At 55.4% G+C, this 19,620-nt stretch overlaps 1 protein-coding gene and 1 long non-coding RNA gene across 2 annotated transcripts; one reads left to right on the top strand and one right to left on the bottom strand.

The window, feature by feature from the left end:
• Positions 1 to 28: 28 nt before the first annotated feature.
• MMP11 (matrix metallopeptidase 11) lies at positions 29 to 18,614 on the bottom strand. Its single transcript, XM_031506232.3, has 8 exons — positions 18,316 to 18,614; positions 9,768 to 10,018; positions 7,914 to 8,057; positions 6,776 to 6,909; positions 3,937 to 4,184; positions 3,467 to 3,680; positions 1,924 to 2,181; positions 29 to 1,034 (listed from the first exon to the last, which is right to left on the bottom strand). Exons 1-8 carry the CDS (start codon positions 18,430 to 18,432, stop codon positions 901 to 903), a joined length of 1,500 nt encoding a protein of 499 aa, XP_031362092.3. The 5' UTR covers positions 18,433 to 18,614; the 3' UTR covers positions 29 to 900.
• LOC144247210 (uncharacterized) lies at positions 324 to 8,535 on the top strand. Its single transcript, XR_013340921.2, has 3 exons — positions 324 to 464; positions 6,693 to 6,974; positions 7,588 to 8,535. It is a non-coding gene; the product is annotated as an uncharacterized LOC144247210 (long non-coding RNA).
• Positions 18,615 to 19,620: the final 1,006 nt, after the last annotated feature.

The raw sequence follows: 19,620 nt of genomic DNA, 5'->3' as shown, positions 1-19,620 counted from the left end.
GGGGCGCAGCACGGAGCCGAGACGGATGTAGAAAAGAGGCGGGTTTTATTGTGGCGGGGCGGAACATAAATACACACGGAGCGCCGCGGCCGGGCCGGGCGGTGGGAAGGGAAGAGGCTGTTGGCAGCCCCGGGTGTTTGGCCTGAGGCTGGGCAGGCACGGCCGGTGTGCGCTGCCAGCCCGGGCCTGGACGGCGGCTCGAGAGCGATCAGTGCATCTGAGCATCCCGGGGTGGGAACCTCGGCGGGATGAGCGCGGGGCAGTGTCCAGCACTGGCACCCAGCACCGGCGAGGGAGCGAGGGAGGAGCCCCTTGTCTATGTACAGATCGGTACAAAATCCTAACGCATGCTAGGGATACACGTCAAGCCGGGCTCGGGCTGCGGCAGGCCCTGGCAGCCAGCTCGGCTGCCCCGGCGGAGTGGCTCTGGCACAGCCGCACGTCGCAGTCCTCCTCCTCTGCAGGTAGGGTCGGTGTCCTTCAAAGCCCCGGGCTGGGGGGTCATTCCTCCTTGGCCAGCGTCTGCAGCAGCAAAGGGCTGCCCTAGTGAGTTATGTAAACATAGGAAATGCCGTGGATCAGTTCTACAGGATGGGGTTCTGATTAGTTATGAGAGCATGATCCTATTCCAGGCTGGCCTTGGTGGCTTTTGGGATGCTATTGCTAGAAGAGAGTGGCCTCCCTTGCCTGTAAAGAACATGGCAGCTGCTTTTACATTGATAGCAGCTGAAGCTGGGGCTGCTGGAACTGGAGAGGAGCAAACTTTGTCACTTGTGACAGACACCTGTTGTGTCAGATGCTGAGCCTGGTGGGAAGCCAGGAATGGCAGAGGGAACCCTCTCTGTGGCTGCTGGAGGTAAAGGGAGATGACAGGGGAGCGTGGAGGACAGAGCATCCCCCTCATCTGAAGGAGTTGGAGGAGGGTGTGCAGCTGAAGAAGTCCTGGCTGATCTGGCGTGGGTAGCCCTCCAGCACTTTCACCTGGACTGGATCAAACTTCCAATAATCTCGGCCTCTCAGGAAGTAGGCAAAACCTGTGGGTGAGAGAGGAAGGTTTAGAAGAGGCAGCATTCACGTGGCTCAGAGCTCTTTGCCAGCATTTTGTTCAGCTGTCACTCTGCAACACATACGGTACTGAAAGAGAGCTGGAAGAGGCAGGAGATTTTACTTGAACCCAGGCTTGTGGCAGTCGCTTTTCTTTCACACTGTTTTAGTTTCGATAAAAAATCTAGTTTTACTTTTTGGACAGTAAACAGGATGGAGTTAATTTTATTTTCCTGGTGGGTTTAAATATGCTGTATGCTTGTAGTGACCCAGCCCTGTGAGGGCAGGGGATTTCTAGGACAGGGACAGGGAACTTGTGAAGACCTGCTCAGAGCATCTGTTCCTATGGGCAAACTGCCCTGGAATTTATGTTCTGGAAGCAGTGAGGAGTTGTTTCACTTCATCCTTAGAGAGGAAGGAGGCACTCGCCACACCTGTCATCCCAAGAACCCTGGCTGTCCCCAGTGTTTCTGTGGCACTGCCCTACTATTTTCAGCAAGGGGCACACTGGGGAGGACTGGTCAATACCAAAAGCAGCCTGTTTTTTGTTCAGTTCCCCGGGTAGAAGTGTGGGGAGTATTTCTGTTGTCTTCTCATCACTTCCTTTGGCAGGAGCAGTAAGAGGTGGGCAGGACTCTGTGACCATTCCTTGGTCAGATATTTGATTTCTCTCTATCATACACTTACATATCAATTGCTGCAATGAATGGGAATGGAACAACTTCTCAATTCTCTACCCGCTGGAAGGACCTGCCCCTCTACCCTGTATGGGATGTGTTGTGGTTGGGCAATGTTCACTACTGCCACATGTGTAAATCTGCCCAGCTCTTCCAGCTGGGCAGTGCTGGCAGGCAGAGCAGGCCACGCTCCTGCACTGACCAAACTCATCCTGGAACGCGGCGTCGATCTCCGGCGGGACGCCGCGCCAGTCGGCCATGGCCCGGGGGTAGATGTTGTCCACCTGGCGCCTCTGGGGGTTGAAGCGCCAGTAGTTGCCTCCACTGAAGATGTAGACCTTGTTCTTCTCAGCCCCCCACACCAGAGCTGCCTGCACAGGGGATGCAGGGAGGCCCAGCTCCACGATTGGGGTGGGACCAGATACCCGTCTCTCACCATCATAAATCCAGTATTGAGAATCTATTGAGGAGACAGAAAAGGGAAACAAGGGGTCAAAAACTCTGATAATTTGACAGCGAACTGTGCAACTGGTGCCTTGGCAGAGCCCCCATGGGAAGCTGTGCCTGAGAGGCAAAACCACCACCAAGTGTGATGGGATGCTGCCATTGTTGTGTGTCCAAAATTCTGTCAATGCATTGGCATCCCACCTCAGTCGAGCCTGGTGGGTGTTGGTGGGGGATAGGAAGGTCCATTTCAGCAGCATTTTTATCTATTTGTGGAAGTTACAAAGGACTTGGCTGGAGGCACCAGTCTCTGCCCTGCAATCTCAGCACCTGGAAATCATGTGGGCATGCACAGGCACAAAGGGGGCATGTGGCTGGAAAGGAACAGAAACCAGGAAGAATTTGCCAAGTTGATATAGAGACTGGAAGCAGAGTTCCAGATTAGATTAAAATGGGAATCTCTGTAATTAGCCTAGGGCATGTAATAGTTTCCCCTTATCTCATTTTAACTCACTGTAGGAGCCTGCCAATTTTAGCACTGTTAAGTCCTTGTGTGCAGGTCAGGTGCTCAGAAATGTGTTCATGCAGGAGCTCTGCCTGCAGAGCCACTGGTACCCTGATTTTGGTGCTTGGTCTCATGGAGTGCAGACAGGGTGTGCACACCCACAATGAGTTCCCAGATCATTCTGCTTCCCTCCTATTAAACCTACACTTGGAAAGAGCATTAAAGAAAACTGTGGAGCTGAAACGAGGTTTGTTGCTGGCCTTGAACCCCAGAGATGGCCAGGAGGTGGTTTCATTCCTAATCTTTATGGTTGCTGGAGGTTGCCTGGCTCTGCACCCAGGTTCCCTGTCGGCTCATAAAGCCATGGGGTACTAGGGAAATTCCACATCCAGGTCACTGAGGAGCAGAGAAAATCCTGTCCCCGCCCTGAGCAGGGCCCACAGGCACAACCAGGAAACTGCTGGGGTTCACTTCTGGCACAGTGCTTCCCATGACATCTGGAGAGATGGAGCAAATGTTTATTTCATTCTCCTCTACCAGGATAGAGGCAAATTACAAATGTTTGTGTTCCAGAGAAGGAGAATGGGATACTGTGACGTGTTTAAAACAAAAGTGAACTCTTGTTCTCTGTCTTCAATACCTGATAAAAAGTTTAAATAGCTAAGGAAACAAATGACAAGGATTATTGGACTGCTGAGGATTTCCAGGAGATTTACTGTCTCAGGAACCTGCTGAGTCCTCACTACCCTTAAGTAATTGAGATTTCTGAGCCACCTGATCACAGTCCAGCTCTTACCTTGGAAAAACCAGATGTTTCCCAGAGGGTCCTCGAAGGTGGCGTCGACAGAGCTGGGGATGCCCTGCCAGTGGCGAGAGGCCAGGGCCGGGTAGCCATCCTGCAGCTTTCCGGCGCGGAGCCGCCACACGTAGCGGGAGCTGAAGAAGAACAGCTCCCCTCGGATGGCGGCTGCAGCATCGAAGGCCGTGTGGCAGGCGTCGGGCTGCACGGCCTGCCGAGGCGCAGGCGTCAGGCTGGCACCCAGAGCCCCCGAGCCTGCCTGGCTGCTCAGGGCGAGGCCCCGTGTGCAGGCTGCTGCCCGGCTTGCGTTGGGCACGGGCTGCCCGGAGACCCCCTGTGCACAGCCCAGTGCCAGCCGTGGGCTCTGGGGCTGGGCGCAGCGGTGTTGGTGGGAGAGGCAGGCACCAACTCAGGCTGCTGCCAGGGCAGCCCCAGCCAGGCTGTCAGGGAAGGGAACCTGCGCTCACCTCCACGTTGGTGATCTCATTTGTTTCGAGGTCCGGCTGGGGCAGCTCCGCTGGCTGCGTTGGGGTTGGGTCAGGGTCCGCCAAGGGTTTCCCATACAGGTACTGGATACCTTGCTTGTCGTCCTCGCTCAGGCTCAGGGGGTAGCGGAAGATGTAGAAAGGAGACATCAGGGACTTGGAGACAGCCGTGTGCTGCAGGCCCAGCACGTGGCCAAACTCATGGGCAGCCACTTGCAGGAGGTCAGTGCCTACAAAGGGAAAAGATGGAAGATACTTTGGTCTACTCACATGCTTTGCCCTCCTGGGCCTGTTCCTACCAGTTACCAGACACTGACATGTGTTGTAGGAGTCCAAAAGGAGGAAAGAGAAATCTACTCCAACTATGTTGTTCCCAGATAGGTCCTGTGTAGCTCAAAAATATGTTTGTGGGTTGTTTTTTTTTTTAAGGAGTCAGAGGAAATAATAAAGGGGTTCACTGGCTCAGAAGCAGCATGAGTCAATTCATACACTTGGGTATTAACCTGGACATGTTGGTAATCTGCAATTCTGTTGTCAGAGGCTCTTGGCACCTCATCAGCTCCCAGGAACAAAAGCATTTTCCATGCACTTTTGGAAAGGAGAAATTTGCACAGAGAAGGAAGTCTAGACCAGAGGTATAGGAGGTGGTGTGGTCAGGTTGGTGTTTGTCCACCCAGCTTGAAGCAATTGTTGGCTAGGGCTGAAGTTTAGCAAGTTCCACTTAGATCACGTCCCCTGTGGAAGATACTGGTGCTGGTGAGAGAACTCTGGAATTAATATTTGCCAAAGGCCATTGTCACAGACAGCAGAGGGAGCTCATTTATTGCTTGTCTGGGGACTTTATTTATTTAGAAATCAATCCATAAAAGATTATCTAATGTCAAGGTCGGAGACTTCTTCACCAGACTTAACAGATTTATGAGAGACCATGTTTTAGGAATATATGACCTTGGTGCATCTACAAAAGGAGAGGGGGGGAAAGGGAATTTCAGTACCAAAACTTGTATTGTTTGGCAGGTTTTCTTTAGCTTCCAAAGGGTTCTTTCTAAAGCTGGTAAATTTTACTATGTGCCAGCATATTCATTCACTTGCCTTCAAACAGAAATGTTCTTAGTTGCAGCCCGAGTGACGAGAGCAGCAGGGATGTGAGTCAGCCAGCCCTGATGCTCCAAGCAGGATTTCCCTGCTGGCTGCAGGGGACCAGGTCATTTCTCAGCTCCAGGAGCAGGGAGAACACTGGGGAGGAGCCCCTGGGAAGGCTGGAGGGGAAGGTGAGCCCTGCCTTCCTCCACTGGCCAGCTTTACCTGGAAGCCATGAATCTGCACAGCACTGACCTGATTAAATCAACACAGCTAGGTCAGCTGAGAGAGTGGGATTCCTATGCCGGTGATTTATTACAAACTTTCAGACACTTCTGTTTGGCTTGGCACGCTCCTCACTTGCTGCTTTCCAGTGTTGGCAGATGAGCTGTGCTGTCAGATTCTCCAGGGGAGGTGCACAACAGCAGGGCTGAAGGAGCTGTGCTGCACAGCATCCCTGTGTCCCTCACGCATGGTCCTCCACGTGGGCCCTGCACACTCGTGCTCTCCCATCAGTAAATGAGGCTAAGGATTTCCCTGTCTCACCCAGAGCTGAGTCAAGGATTTATCCATGTTTATATCGTAAAGTTATTTTCAGCATATTCAATGGCAATTAGCTCCAAAGAGCTTTTACAACAGTTATTTATGGATGATATGGGAGTGGGGGAGGAGGGGGGAATGCCATGGAGTAGAGCTGGATTCTGATGGGAACTGGTGTCCACTTTCAGCTCCTGGTTTGCCCCCAACACTGTTTTATGGGAGAATGCAGGAAATTCTTCAACAACAGAGGGTGAAAACCAACAGAGCCCACTGCTGCCCCAGGAGCAGAAACCCCTCTGCAAAGAGGCCCTGTGCTTGTGGTTCTTGTTTTGGGTCAGCACGAGCAGGGCTGGAGACACAGCAGTGCTGTGCCCCACACAGTCAAACTGGCCTACAGCTGTCACTGACATCGTAGGGGCACCCCACGGGCTTTGGGGGTGCCCACTGACCTGGCCAACATTTTTGGGAATCCTCAGAGAGGCCTGGGGTTAACTTGGGCCTTGTGATTATTTCTTTGTCCATGTAGATAAACTGGGAAGGAGGAGGCGGAGCTGACCCGGGTTAATTTTGGTGAGTCTTCCAGAAACTGATGCACTGGGCACTGCTCCAGATGGTCCCAGGCAGTACTGCAGTATCTCATGAGATACTGTGACACCAGACCCTGAGTGCCCAAGCAAAGAGCTACCAGCTTGGATCTATTATTAGCAAAAATGTAAAAAAGAGTCTTGATTGGATGTGGTGTTGTTTATGGTCAGAGCATTCTCAGGCCACAGGGACAGAGCTGGAGCTGGGTGGTTTCCCTTTATGGACTTGTTTGAGGGCAGAGATGATGAACAATGCGTGCAGGGACTGGGACTGAGGCTGTTCTTTGGAAGACAAGGGTGTCACACAGGGCCTGAGTCTCAGTTTTCCTTCATCCTTTCCTCATTTAATTTTGTAATGACTCCTGCCAATGCCAGGTGCAATTCCCCAGTGGCAGGGCACGTGGCTGGGCAGAAGAGCAAACTCTTGCTCCCCCACAGGAGGAGTCCCTGGGGAACCTGGGGTCCTGGGCCTGAATGCCAACAGCTGGCTGGGAGATGACAATGCTCACCACAAAAGTCGTTGTTGCCTCTCAGTTTTACAGGGCCCTGTTCACAGCACAGGGAATCATTTCCAAGCATCCTGGAGCACCCACAGCTCCCCTGAAACAGTGCCATACCCAGGCTGTTCCCAATCGTCCAGGTCTCGTCATAGTCAAAGTGAACGTCTCCTTCCCGGTGTGTTTTGGGGAAGAACGCGTGTGCCAGGATCCCTCCGGGCCCGTCGAAAGGCAAGTTGTCTCCATGCCAGTACCTGGAGGGAAGACACACTGCACCTCAGGCAAAGGGCCCTGCAGCTCCAGCATCAGACAGCCAAAGGTGGGAGACACTGAGAGGGGACAGCAGCTCTCGTTCTCATCCTGAGTTCATCCCACTGGTCTAGATCAACTGCTCAGGGCTATTCCAATTGCCACAAGCCAAATTCTGCTTCAGGGCCATGAGGAAGCAGCTTGATCACGCACTGAGGAAGCAGATCTCAGTCACACCAAGCTCTGGGGAGTTTGTATGTTTTCTCAGGGATGTTTCTCCCCCTCCCCTCTTCAGCTTCCAGCCCAGAGCTGACTGTGGAGCCTAAAGAACTAAGGAGGTGACTGGCCTAGCCAAGATTGAGTTGATATTATGGGTGGTGGGGGGCTGCAGAAGGGCAGCTGGCAGCAAACCCAGGCAAACTCTCAGGTCCTCACTCAAGCCAAGCCACTGATGAGTAATGAAGGAAACCCATGAGAAATGTGGCCACTTGAGAGAGCTGAGGGAGACAAATACACAGCATCAAAATCACATCACTGCTTGGACAGTCTCCACTGCCCTCATTAGCTCTGTGCAAACACGCAGCTCAGGGAAGTCTTTGCCCCAGTGAGTATTTTGCCAAAAGGGAATTTCAGGCCAGGAGCCAAGATTCACTTAACCAAGAAACTATATTTGTCTTTGGCAGACAGTTACATCCTTCAGTCAAGGGACAGGATGGAGGACCTGAAGATGGAAAGTCAAAACAAACACTTAAGAAAACAGCCTGTGGGCAGAGAAACGTAAATGTACCAGGAAAATTAATGAATGATCAGTAATGGTGCTGTGCACGGCCAGCGTGGAACAGCTGCACTCACACCGAGCAGCCCACGACTGATAAAACTGAAATGATCCCAGTGTCTGAAAGCAGAAATATGAGCCTCCATGGCAGTGCCTGAGTTGTGTGCTGGCAGGTCTCTGCTCTGTTACAGCCCTGCTCCTCTGGCAGGAGGCTGTGCTGCCCGCCGTGCCCACCTCGTGAAGTCGATGACGATGTCAGCCCGTCCCTCCTGCACCTCGGTGAAGGTCAGCGGGGTCACATCACTCCAGACTTTCAAAGCTTCCTCTATGGTCCTTCTCACTTTAGCTTTTACAAGTTGCCATGGGAACCTGATAATTCTGGAAGGCAACAGACACAGGATGAGGAGAGCATCAGCTGCTGTCCCATGGACAGGGCTGTCACAGAGACACCAGCTCTACAATCAGCATCACCAGGGCCACGATTCCCAGCACCACAACGTCTCCAATCCATACATGCACTGCTCCAGCACCCTCTGCCAAGCAACATGTGCAGCAGATAAATCCCATCAGTGTTGAAACCTTCTGGCTGGTGTGCCAGAGGCGAGTTCCCTGGAGAGTTTTGCAGATTCTGTGCTGTTCTAAAGTGCCACAGCACTCCCCAGGTCTATCCACTGTAAGGCCACCACCACAAAGATTCCTGAGAGTGGTGTGATGTGATTTCTTCTCCTTAATCTCTGCAATTTTTGCCACTGGAAACTTGGGTTCACTCAGCAGTTGCTCCCACTTCCTCCAATAACAAGAGCAGACTGAAAGGGAAGTTTCTTTCCCTTCCATTAACAGTGTTGCTGTATGTAAATCTCTGCTGTGTTTCTTTCTTTGACACTACTGACCAAAAAGAAAAAAAAAAAAGGAAGAAGCCTTTCTGTTATCTGCAGCCTCCTGATGGTGTGAGGAACTGTCTCCTGTATTGGATTAAGCAAAAGATGATTTACATGCTGTCAAGGTCCATATGACTGTGCTCACTTCTCCACTCATACCCCTGAGGGCAGCTGTGGAGGCAGCACAACCTTCTCTCCAGTCTGTTGGGTAGATTTACAACTGAGAACGTGTGGGGTGATTTGGGCAAAACTTTACACTGAAGTGGTGTTTATGGGACCATCAAAAACAGCTGAATAAAAAGATCTTTTTAAAATAAACTGTGAGGTGAGCCCCCCCGCAGGGTGGCTGTGGGGGCAGAGGCACAGCAGGAGAGTGCTGGTGATGGAGGCTCAGCTCAGCACGTGTGAGGGCAGTGACCGTGTGTGCCCTGGGGTGCTGGTGTGGCACTGCCAGGGCTGAGGCAGTGCTGTGCACAACGGGAGGGCAGCTGAGCTTGTGGAGTGTGCTCAGGAGGGGATGAGGAGGTGCTGGGGACAAGCCATGGCTCAGCGTGTGGCTCCCCTGACCCCTGTTGTGCCTCTCATGGTCACATCACAGCTCCAGGGATACCAGACCAAGCGTTTGGGCAGGGAGAAGTTAACCAGCCTGGGCCACACCAGCCTGATTGTCACACCAGCCTGGGCCACACCAGCCTGATTGTCACACCAGTCTGATTGTCACACCAGCCTGATTGTCACACCAGCCTGGGCCACACCAGCCTGATTGTCACACCAGCCTGGGCCACACCAGCCTGGGCCACACCAGCCTGGGCCACACCAGCCTGATTGTCACACCAGTCTGATTGCCACACCAGCCTGATTGTCACACCAGTCTGATTGTCACACCAGCCTGATTGCCACACCAGCCTGATTGTCACACCAGCCTGATTGTCACACCAGCCTGATTGTCACACCAGCCTGGGCCACACCAGCCTGGGCCACACCAGCCTGATTGTCACACCAGCCTGATTGTCACACCAGCCTGGGCCACACCAGCCTGGGCCACACCAGCCTGATTGTCACACCAGCCTGATTGTCACACCAGCCTGGGCCACACCAGTCTGATTGTCACACCAGCCTGATTGCCACACCAGCCTGATTGTCACACCAGCCTGGGCCACACCAGCCCGATTGTCACACCAGCCCGGCTGCCACCACAGGCCTCCCTTACTTGTAGGTGAGGTTGGTCTTGTCCCAGCGGCCGCCGGAGAGGACGAAGCGCTTCTGGCGGTTCCGGCCGCCCTGGCCGCCCGGCAGCGCGGGCAGGTCGGGCACGCCGCAGCGGGGCGGGTTCCAGCCGGCCGAGCGCCCGGCTGCGGCCACGGGGAAGCCCTTGGCAGGCACACCCGAGCCCACGGCGCTCACCAGGGCAGCCAGCCAAGGAGCCTGCTCCTTCCAGGTGTGATGCTTTCGAGACATGTCCTGGAAGGCAAAAGCAAAAGCACGACTTCGGTGTCCGTGAGGATGCTGCCTGCTGCAGAGGGGTGGACGGCTGCCCACTTCTGCTCAGGGCTGTTTCCCCACTGGTAGGGCACAGCTGGCTCCCCATGCCGTGTTCCCTGCTCCGGGGCTGGCTCACACCTGGGGGGCACTGTGTCGTGCCATGGCACCCACTAAGCACTCAGCTATTTTTGGTCCACATTTCCTTGGCAGCTGGCCGGCAGGAAATACTTTTGCAGGCTGTGGATGAGAACCAGACCCTTCAAGTATAAAACAAATCACTAGGGAATAAATTCTCCCCCTTTGCCCTACATGCTTTATTCCCTCCTGGCCCCGGATAGAGGTGACATTAATGGGAGGAAGTCTTTAGCCCCCAGCATGCAGTTGTGCTCCTTGTTGTCACTTCTGTGGTGTCCTCTTGCTGCCCTGGCACCGTGGGCAGGTCTCAGAGCAGGACACAGGGACAGGCAGAGAGCAGCAGAGACTGTCCCTGCAGCCCCCACCACTGCCTGAGGGAAGGACTGTGCCGTGTCCCTCGCCTCACTGTACCTGTGATTCTGCTTGGGATAAGATCCCCTGGGCTCTCCCACACTTAGTTGGAAAAGCAAGGTTTCTCTTGACAACATTAATTAATGCTAATTAGCTGACTTCCACCCGTTTCCCATGTTGCCACCATGAAACACAACCCAGGTGTCACCTCCAACCTGCTGTGAGGCACGTGGGGTGAGAGGGGCTTGGTCCACATCACTGTGCTGCAGAGAGCCAAACACAGATTTTTTTTTTTTTTGGCCTGATTTTATGCAGCAAATGGAAGGTGTTAGAGCAGCAGGAGGAGCTGAGATGCAGCAGTGGTGCATCTGGACCTGGACAGGCAGCTCTGTCCCACAGGGCTCCAGAGGGAGGAGCTGGGCTTTCGGCAGGCTCGCTCTTCCCCTGCAAAGAGCTGCCTTCTTCCAGGCCAGCTTTCCTGGCTGTCCTGCCAGCGACACGGAGGTCAGGATGGCACGGTGCCAGAACTGCCATGATGCCTGTGATCCACATGCTGCCACCCTCTGCTGCCACAATGAGCCCATTCACACGGCTGGAGTGAAGTGTGAAGGCCTTGGCATGAATTCCACCACTGAGCTCCCGGCCCCGTGCCTCTGAGCCAGCCACAGACGGACAGGGGAGGCAGGCAGGTCACACAAGCTGCACTTTGGGTGTACACACATCCCTTTAGGCTTCTGGGTGTGTGTCACCACTCCAGCCTGCTGGCTGTTCCTCCCCAGACAGACAGACAGACAGACATCCTTGGTGGCTTGGCACCTCCTAGCCTTTGCCTCAGAGCCATCGACACAGTCCTGGTGTCCCAGTGCGCTTTCACACACCACAGGAACTGCACCAGCAACACGTGCAAAGACAGAAACCCTTTCCACATCCTGACCAGCAAAACCTGCCCAAGCCACCAGCCATGCACTGAGCATCCATCCCAGGCTTAGGGGGAGGAGGAGCATGGGCTGGCCTGTCCAGAGGATCCTGCACTGGGCTGCTCCTGCGGAGGCTGGAGCCCTGCCAGGCTGGAGGTACCTGTCTCCTAAGAGGAGCTCCCTGAGAGCTGCCTGGCACCCTGCCTGGGCTGGCAGCTCCTGCTGCAAAGGACAGCTGGCAGGAGAAGCTGACAAAGTTCATGTTCTGGCCAACATCTTGCTGTCAGCCCCGATGACACCGCAGCACACAATGGCAGCTGTGTCACCAAAGCACAGCCTGCAGGGCTGCTCAGCCCCTTGCTCCTGGGTGTACCCACTGCCAGGTCCTGGGGTTCTTGGGGTGATGAATGCATCTGGTTTTCCAAGGCCAGGAAGTGCAGGGCCTAGGAGCACTGGGAAACCCTCAAGAAGTGCTCAGGGAGGTGGGTGGGCTGAGGCTGGCCCAGGTGCCTCACCCCTCTTTTTTTGCCTTGGTGATGCTCTGCACATTCCCCTCCTGGGAAGGCCAGTTTCCTTACAGACTGGCATGAACTGGAGGTTATCACTCTGTGACAAGGAGCAGAGAGAGGAGAAGCTGCCTGTTTCCTTCTTGCCCCAAGGAATCCCCTGTTCAGAGGCAGAGCAGAGGCAGCTCTCCTCTCCCCTCTTTGCTTAGCTCAGGGCACTGTTATGAATCCCAGCTTTCCAAACCCCACTTTACAATAGCAGGACCCTCCCTGCTCCTCCTGCCCTTTGCCAGCTGAGTCCTGGAAGGGGGCACAGCGTGGTCCTGTGAGTGGCTCTGGGTGGGGCAGGAGGCAGGACCTGCCCTGTGTGTGCCCCTGGACAAACAGAGACTCTGTCCCTGTCGTCACGGCACCGACATTAGCACCATGGCAGGAAAGGGCTGGAAAATGCCACTGCAGGCAAGGGGAAATGTGACAGGCACAAACCACTTGCCAAACAATGCTCAGGGGACACCCAGGCTGGAGATCTTGGCCTCCTTGGCTGGATACACCTTGCTGCAGGCACTTCCCAGGGATTACATACCGTGTCCGCTCGCTTAAGGTTGCATCCTTCCCAGCCAGTGCTGAGCCCTCCCTCCCGTGGGGAGATGTGCTTTGCTCCCTGGGCTGTGCTGCCACACCCCAGCTGCCTTGCTCAGGGCTCACTTAGGGCCCTGCAGCTGCGAGGCTGCTGCAGAGCTGTGAGGGGAAGGGGAGGAGGGCACTGGCTGCTGGGTACCCATCAGGGCATCCCCACTGGTGCCATCCCACCTGCAGAGGGGAGGGGACTCCTGAACACAAAAGCCAAAGAAAATCCCTGCAGCCCCAGGACAGGGTTTGTCCCAGCAGAGTGCAAAACAGGTCTGAGCCTCTGGCTGAGTGTTTGCAGCCACTTGCAGTGCCCCTCCCTGCACAACCCACAGCTGGGGTGGCTGCTGGGCATGGGCACTGCTGCCCTGTAGTCAGGGAAGAGGTCAGAGCTTTGCAATAGAGGCTGACCAGTAAAAGTGAATACAGCACAAGCACACAGAGGATTCCAGGCCTGAAACCAAGGGTTGAGGGCAGTGAGGACTGCAGAGGAGCAAAGCTGTACCAAAGAGGGCTGTGCTGCAGGCTGCTCACAGCTCCTCACAAAGAAAGTGCCTCTTCCTGCAGCCTCGTGACTGAAAGGCTGAGGGGGAGCAGGAGGGAAAGGACAGATCCCAGGGGACAGCAGAAACCACAGCGGAGGTACAGGCTGCCCACTCAGTTCCTCACAGCTTTATCAGCCTTCAAGTGCTGTGATACAACAGCCACCACCTCTGGGTCTGCTGGAGCCAGATGAACAGCAGCCAAGCTTCCCAGGAAGTGTTCCAGCCATCCCAAGGAGCATCTTTAACCTCCTCGTGTTGGGCAGCACTCGCCCTGCAGAGCCCCGGGAGGAGCGGCAGCAGGAGCAGCCCAGCACACAGGAGCATCAGCAGCACCGTGCCTAAATGAGCACAGGGGTGGGGCTGGTGCCTGGTGCTGTCAAAGCCACGGCCCTCCTGTGCCTGGCTCCATCCTCCTCTGCCTGCCTGAACTTAAACTTGTGTCCTTTATTGTGTTCCTAATCACCTGGGCTGCTGGACATGAAAGGAGACCCCTCTCCCTGTCAGACAGGAGCAACTAGACAAGTTACAGCCTGAATCCATCAGTCTTGGATGCTTCCCCTGTCACTGGGGCCGTTTCCTCTTCACTTGGGGAATGAGCTCATGGACTTTGACTCCATTTCCCTGTCCCTTCTGCTCCTGCTTTTCCATTGCTTCTGTTTCTGCTTCCTCCTTTTGTTACTCAGAGGTGTTTGCTGCCTCTCTGGCTGGCAGCATTATCCCTCCCCTCCCTATGAGCCTGCACCTCGGAGCACTCCTGCCCTTATTTCAGCAGGGAAGGACAGCAGAGCTGTTTTCTCTTGCAGTTCTCATGTAAGACAGTTCTCTCACCCCGTTTTTGCCCACTGTGGGGTGGCTGTGCCTCCCAAGGGCTCTGCACCCCATGAACATCAATGTTCCTGCCTGAGATCAGCACTGTTCTCCTGAGGCACAGATGGTTTTTGTGCAGCCTGCCTCTCAGCCCAGCATGGATTGGCAGGGGTTGGATTTGAAAGTGCAGCCACAGCTGATGGTTAATGGTAAAACTGGAACCAGCTTCATCCTAGTCAGCTTGTGTTCCAGATGCAGCCAGGGCTGGGAAGGAGCTGATGCTGCAGGTGGAATTTCATGGCAGAAAAATGATTGTGGTCTGGTCTAACCCTGAGCTAAATGTGCTCCTGCTCAAGGCACTGTTAGTGGAAACAATGCCTAGGCAAAGCCAGCAGATTTATTGATCCTGCCTCCCCAGGACAAGGTCTTCTAACTCCTCTATGACTTCCTTGCTCACACAAAATATTTCAGCTCCAGGACTGCTCCGTGCTGGCTGCAGCCTGGTCCCACTGCAGACAGAGAGCACAAAGGCTGGGGCCAATCAGGAGCTGCTGCAGTGCCTGGCCGTGCACACACTGCTGGATTTTCCCCTCCACTCACTTCCCACACCCCATGGCACCATCCAGCACTACCTCCTGGGGCCTGACAGTTTGTTTCCGGATCACTTGGTGGTAGTTGTTGTTGGCAATGATAAAAGGAAAATGTTTATTTTTCCTAAGCAACGTGGAACGTGAAACATGGACTGCAAATGTTTATGGCCACAGACAGAAGAATAAGAAGAACCAGGCTTTGGTGTAACAAGAGAAAGCAAATGAATAAACACTGCAGGACTATTTTTATTATCAGACATTTTAATTATGTGACAGTTTGTGAGACTATTCCATCAACAACACCACAACCAAGCTGTTGGTGTCACCCAAGCAACAGTTTGCCAGAAACCGGAGTCCTTAGAGAGCAAAGAAGCCCCAGGATGCTGACATAGCAAAAGGTTTCAAGAGCCCCTAATCTGATGACCTAGAATTCCCCTTGAAATGAAGAAACTGCTCTAGGATGTGGCACACTCCTGGCAGGGGAGGAAGGGGGTTGAGGTGTTTTGTTCATTGTGAAGTTACATCCAAGCTAAGGGGAGCCAGGAGCTACCAGTGCCTCTCTCCTGCCCAAATCAACCAAGAGGAGGAAGTCTGGTCACCTGCCTGTCCTTGCTGGGACTCCTCTATCTGCACCAGGATCTCAGTGAACATCTGAAAACATGTCTGTAGCCCTTAGTGAATCCCTGAAGTGCTCTGCTTTTCATTTTGCTGGGCATCTATGTGCTGTGCTTCCATTTGCTTTAGGCTGAGCCATCCCTAGTGCAAGAACGCCCACAAACCCTTTATTTACCTGTCTATATGTTTGAGATTAGTAGGAAAGAGCTACTTAGGAGGAAGAAGTAGGATCAGCATCTCTGCAGGACAAGTTTCCACCAAAAATCCTTTTCAAACAACTCCTTCTTTTGCAGAGCCTCACAAGTTATGTGCAGGATAAGCATGGGGGAAGCAAGTGCAACATAACCTGGAGAGGGGGATCCTCCCCAAGCTGCTCCTCTGCTGTCCCTCCCCGCTGTGCTTTGCCAGCTGCAGCCCAAGCCCTGCCACACCGCAGGGTGTGCGTGTGTGCTGCCTGTGCAGGCACAAACACAACAAACCCGCTGGAGAGTAACTACTTACATGTGTCTTGAGTCTCTCCCCGAGCACAAGATAAACATGCCTAAAATTACCCCACCGCTGACTGCAGGATTTAAATAGCCAAACCAAGGAGTGCAAATCAAACCCTTCCTGCGGGAGCTGCCCGAGCCCGGAGCCAGGCAGGCAGGGGCTGTGGGGAAGGCAGTGCCCTGCTTCCAGAGGGGATCTGCTGTGCTCGGGGGGAGAGCTGCAGGAACCCTGACGGGCTGCATTGGTAGCTGGGAGGGTGCCCCCACTTCTCCACGGAGAGAGACATTCCCAGCAAATGCTGGGCTTTGATTTCCCAGGGGAGCCGAAAGCAAGGCAGGAATTCAGTGTCTGCGCGTGCACAGCCCGAGGACTGCAGATCTTTTGTTCTCCAGTTTTACGTGGACACCAGACCCAGCCTTGATTCTGCTCTCAGTTTTCTCTTTCTTTGTTTAGGCATTAGGATTAAAAAAAAAAAAAAAAAAAAAGTGAAGGCGCTCTAAGGGTTTGTCTCAACACAAGTCCTTCTGCAACTTGCCCTGTAGCCTGGCTTTAAAGTGAATGTTAGCGCTGGATTCCCTCCCCTCTGAGCTGCTGCCGCTGTGAGTGGCCATGGAGCACGAACAGCCGGGTGCAGCACACTCCTGCACCCGGGCTGTGCCTGCCCAGCCCACGCACGGGCACAGCTCGAGGAACTGCTGTGCTCTCACAGCAGTGTGAATTCTTCTCTGGCTCAGCCCCTTGGCTCCTTTCTCGTTCATCGCCTGACAGCAAAAGGTGCCCAGACAGGAAATGGGCTGCTGTCAGACATGAGGGGAGCATCCTTTTGTGCAGAGGGCTGGGAGCAGTCAGAGAAAGGAGCCTGTGATGGCACAGCTCTGTGAGAGTGGCAGAGTGGCCGAGCACTGTCAGCTGGCAGTGCCACCTCAGCTGTCCTGCAGCCAGTGTCCCCCGGGTGGCCGGGAGAGCAGCGGGGAGCGCTGCTGCCAGCTTCCATCCTGCAAAACTGGCTGCACCTCAGAGGCAGCACAATAACCTTCAGAAGCCTTGACACCAGATGAGGAAGCCAAAAGAGCAGCTATTTGGGATGACAGAACTGCTGTTTGAAAGGATGGGAATCACCTGTCCACTTCCAACCCAACCAATGCAGCCACCACCTCTGCAAAGGCTGAGTCAAAACCATCAGTCTGAAACCACGAGCCCCACGTGGCTGGTCCAACACACGAGCACAAGGCATTCCTGAAGAAAACCGACCTGCAGGAGTGTCACCTGGAGTCACTCCAGCCAAGAGGGAAGGATTAGCACTCGCAGTGCAGAGCATTAGCCTAGGATGAGGAAGAAATCCCCTCTCTGTTGGCACACTGCCACCTGGGGGGGACCTTCTGGAGCGTGGCAGGGCGCTTGATGGACCAGGAGTCTGAGCAGAGCTGGAGCCCTGCATTTACTCTCTGCCCTTCAGCAGGTTGGTGCACATCCCACCTCAAGGGGGACTGGCCAAGTCAGCTGAGCCCCTGCAACCTCTGCAGGCACCAGCAGCTCTGGGCGCTGGCACAGGAGGTAACGGTGCCACGGCAGCTGGGCTGGGCTCGAGTTCAGAGGGGTGAAACCCAGCCGGCCCTCCCTTTCCCCAGGACCCCACACAGGTCCTTGCTGGCAGCCAGACCAGGAGCAGGGGCTGCGCAGGTTCCTCCAGGAGCGTGAAGCACCTGCCAGCCCAGCCCGTGTCCCGCAGGATCCAGCAGCCTCCAGCTTCGCGCGGGCGGAGCTCTGCCCTCCCGGCCCGGCCCTGCTGCTCTCCCACGGCCCCGGAGCCCCCGGGGCAGCGGCATTCCCGGCGGGCACGGTGCCACCGCCGAGCGCTTGGCCTCACCTTCCCCGGAGGCAGAGCGGGGCCAAGCACGGTGACATTTCGTTCGGAGGAATGCGAGCACTTCGGGGGCCAAGGCTGCTCCGTGCCAAGTCCCAGCCCACAGCAGATTTAGCAGCCAAGTTAGAAAGTGCTCAGATGACAGAGCTGATAATAAAACCATCGACAGAACCTGAACTAATCCCCTTGGGCTGCTACTGGGCATTGGCTCTGTTATTATTTCATGGCACGGCAGCGAAGCGCATGTCTGTAATAACCCGATTACACACGCACACATTCCCAGCACAAGGAGCTCTCTGTCTTCTCCCGTCCCCCAAATCCCTCGCACGCCGCTGCTCCTCTCCGTCCCAGGGGCTGCGATCGGGCAGGCATGTGCGGGGAGAAAGAGCCCTGCTGCTCCTCTCCTGCCTTTGATTCATCCCTTCAGTCTGATCTCCCCGGAACTTCTGGCAACTGCCAGCACAGCGTGCAGGGGGTGTTTGAGCAGCAGCGAGTGCCCTGCTGCCCGTGAAGCACGGCGGATGCCGTGTCCTCTCCTAAGCTCTCCTTGTCCCGGTCTCCGTTTTCCCTGGGGAACACGGCTGTGAAAACTCCCCAGCAAGCCAGGAGGAGCCCGCGGAGCGGGAGGCACCGCCGGGGCAGCGGCGCCGTCCCGCGGCCGGTGACTCCCGGCAGCGCCGGCATCCCGAGCGCGGCTCGGGGATGGATGGAGCGGCGGGGGAAAAGCTCGTCCCGTTCAGCGGCGGATCTGCCGGGGAGACGCCGCCCTCGGGACAGCACCGGAGAGCGGCGGGGGACACGGAGGGAGGCACCGGGCGGTCCCGACTCACCGGCTTGTGGCGGCGGGCGGGCGCGGCGGGCGCGCAGTGCAGCAGAGCGGCGGCCAGCAAGGCGGCGGCGGCGGGCAGCGGCGGGCGGGCCATGCCGGGCGGAGCGGGCTCGGGCATGGGGCAGAGGAGGGCTGGGGGGTCCTCGCTGAGCCTTTTATCCCCCCACCGCGGCCGCCTGCCCTCCTCCTCGCGCCTCCTCCCGCTCCTGCCTTTTGTTCTCCCCGAGCCGCGGCGGCACGGGCCGGGGGGACACGGCCCGGCGGCATCGCGGGAGGGGGGTCCCGCCCGGCCCGTCCGCTCCGCCCCGCCACCCCCCGGGGGCGGAGCGGGGCGGGACCCCCTCCCACGCCTGCCCGGCCCCGGCCTCCGGGTCCTGTCTGCCCCGGGGTGCCTTTCAGCGCGCCCCTTTAAAGGTGTCTTTCACCGCTCCTGCCGAAGGGTACCGAGGACTGAGCCCCATCTCTTAGTGCCCGTCGAGACCACTCCAGTCCCCGTGGGGAGTAGCTCACAGCCGTGTTTTGATGTGTTTGAACCGCAGGGCACTGCTTTGCTCAGTTTTTCACTCAAACCCTTCTCTCACCCTTCGCAAGAAGGCTTTCCCGAGCAGGGATGCTGAGGGAGGGTAAAGAAGGGAGCAACTCCCCATTTTGGAGATGTCAAAGCCATCTCCATCTGCTCAGCCACCTGGAGATGGAGGCAGCAATGCACAAATCTGGTTTCTTGGTTCCTGTTTCTATGGGAGAAGCCCTGGATTGTGTCAGCGTCCTCTCAGCAGACTGAGTTTAGCTGAAAATTGTTTCAAGAAATGTATTGCAAATAAGAAAACTTTGATCTCCAGCTGCCTGGGCTGGTGTGCAGGGAGTGAGTAAGGCTTCCTGACATCCCAGGCTCTCTTACTGCTTTATTTGTCTGTGATCAGTTGTTCATGTTTGGTTTTATGGGAACCATACTGGCGATGTAAATACTGGGTACGGTGAGCAGATGTGAGAAGAAAGAGCCTGGTCTTGGCTGGCTTTGGAAGGTGCTGCAGTGTTTAACTCTGTTGGCAAGATGTCCCTGCACTGGAGCACCATGCTCAGCATATCCCCGAGGCCTCAGAGGACAGGGGAGCAGGGAAAACCATGTTGCACTGTGGAATTTACCCTTCTGCTCTTATTCTGGCTGTGCCCCAGGAATGCAGAGCAGACCCTTGTTTCTTGCCTTTCTCTGAGCCAGACAGCTGGGTCCCAGTGAAAAAAGCTTTCCTGCCTTTGTCTCTCTTTTCTTTAGTGTCTTTTCTTTTAATGCTGGTGTCTCTGGGAGCTC

The sequence above is a fragment of the Lonchura striata genome, chromosome 15 (genome assembly GCF_050655825.1).
Source record: "Lonchura striata isolate lonStrDom1 chromosome 15, ASM5065582v1, whole genome shotgun sequence".
Lineage (NCBI taxonomy): Eukaryota > Metazoa > Chordata > Aves > Passeriformes > Estrildidae > Lonchura > Lonchura striata.
Note: the sequence above shows the minus strand (reverse complement) of the source record. Positions and strands in the feature narration are given on the sequence as shown.

Coding starts and splice junctions, on each gene's coding strand:
- MMP11 (XM_031506232.3), bottom strand. CDS start 18,432: ATGCCCGAGCCCGCTCCGCCCGGCATGGCCCGCCCGCCGCTGCCCGCC. Junction 10,019..18,315: donor CCGCCCGCCGCCACAAGCCG/GTGAGTCGGGAC, acceptor TTTGCCTTCCAG/GACATGTCTCGAAAGCATCA. Junction 2,182..3,466: donor AAACATCTGGTTTTTCCAAG/GTAAGAGCTGGA, acceptor TCTCCTCAATAG/ATTCTCAATACTGGATTTAT.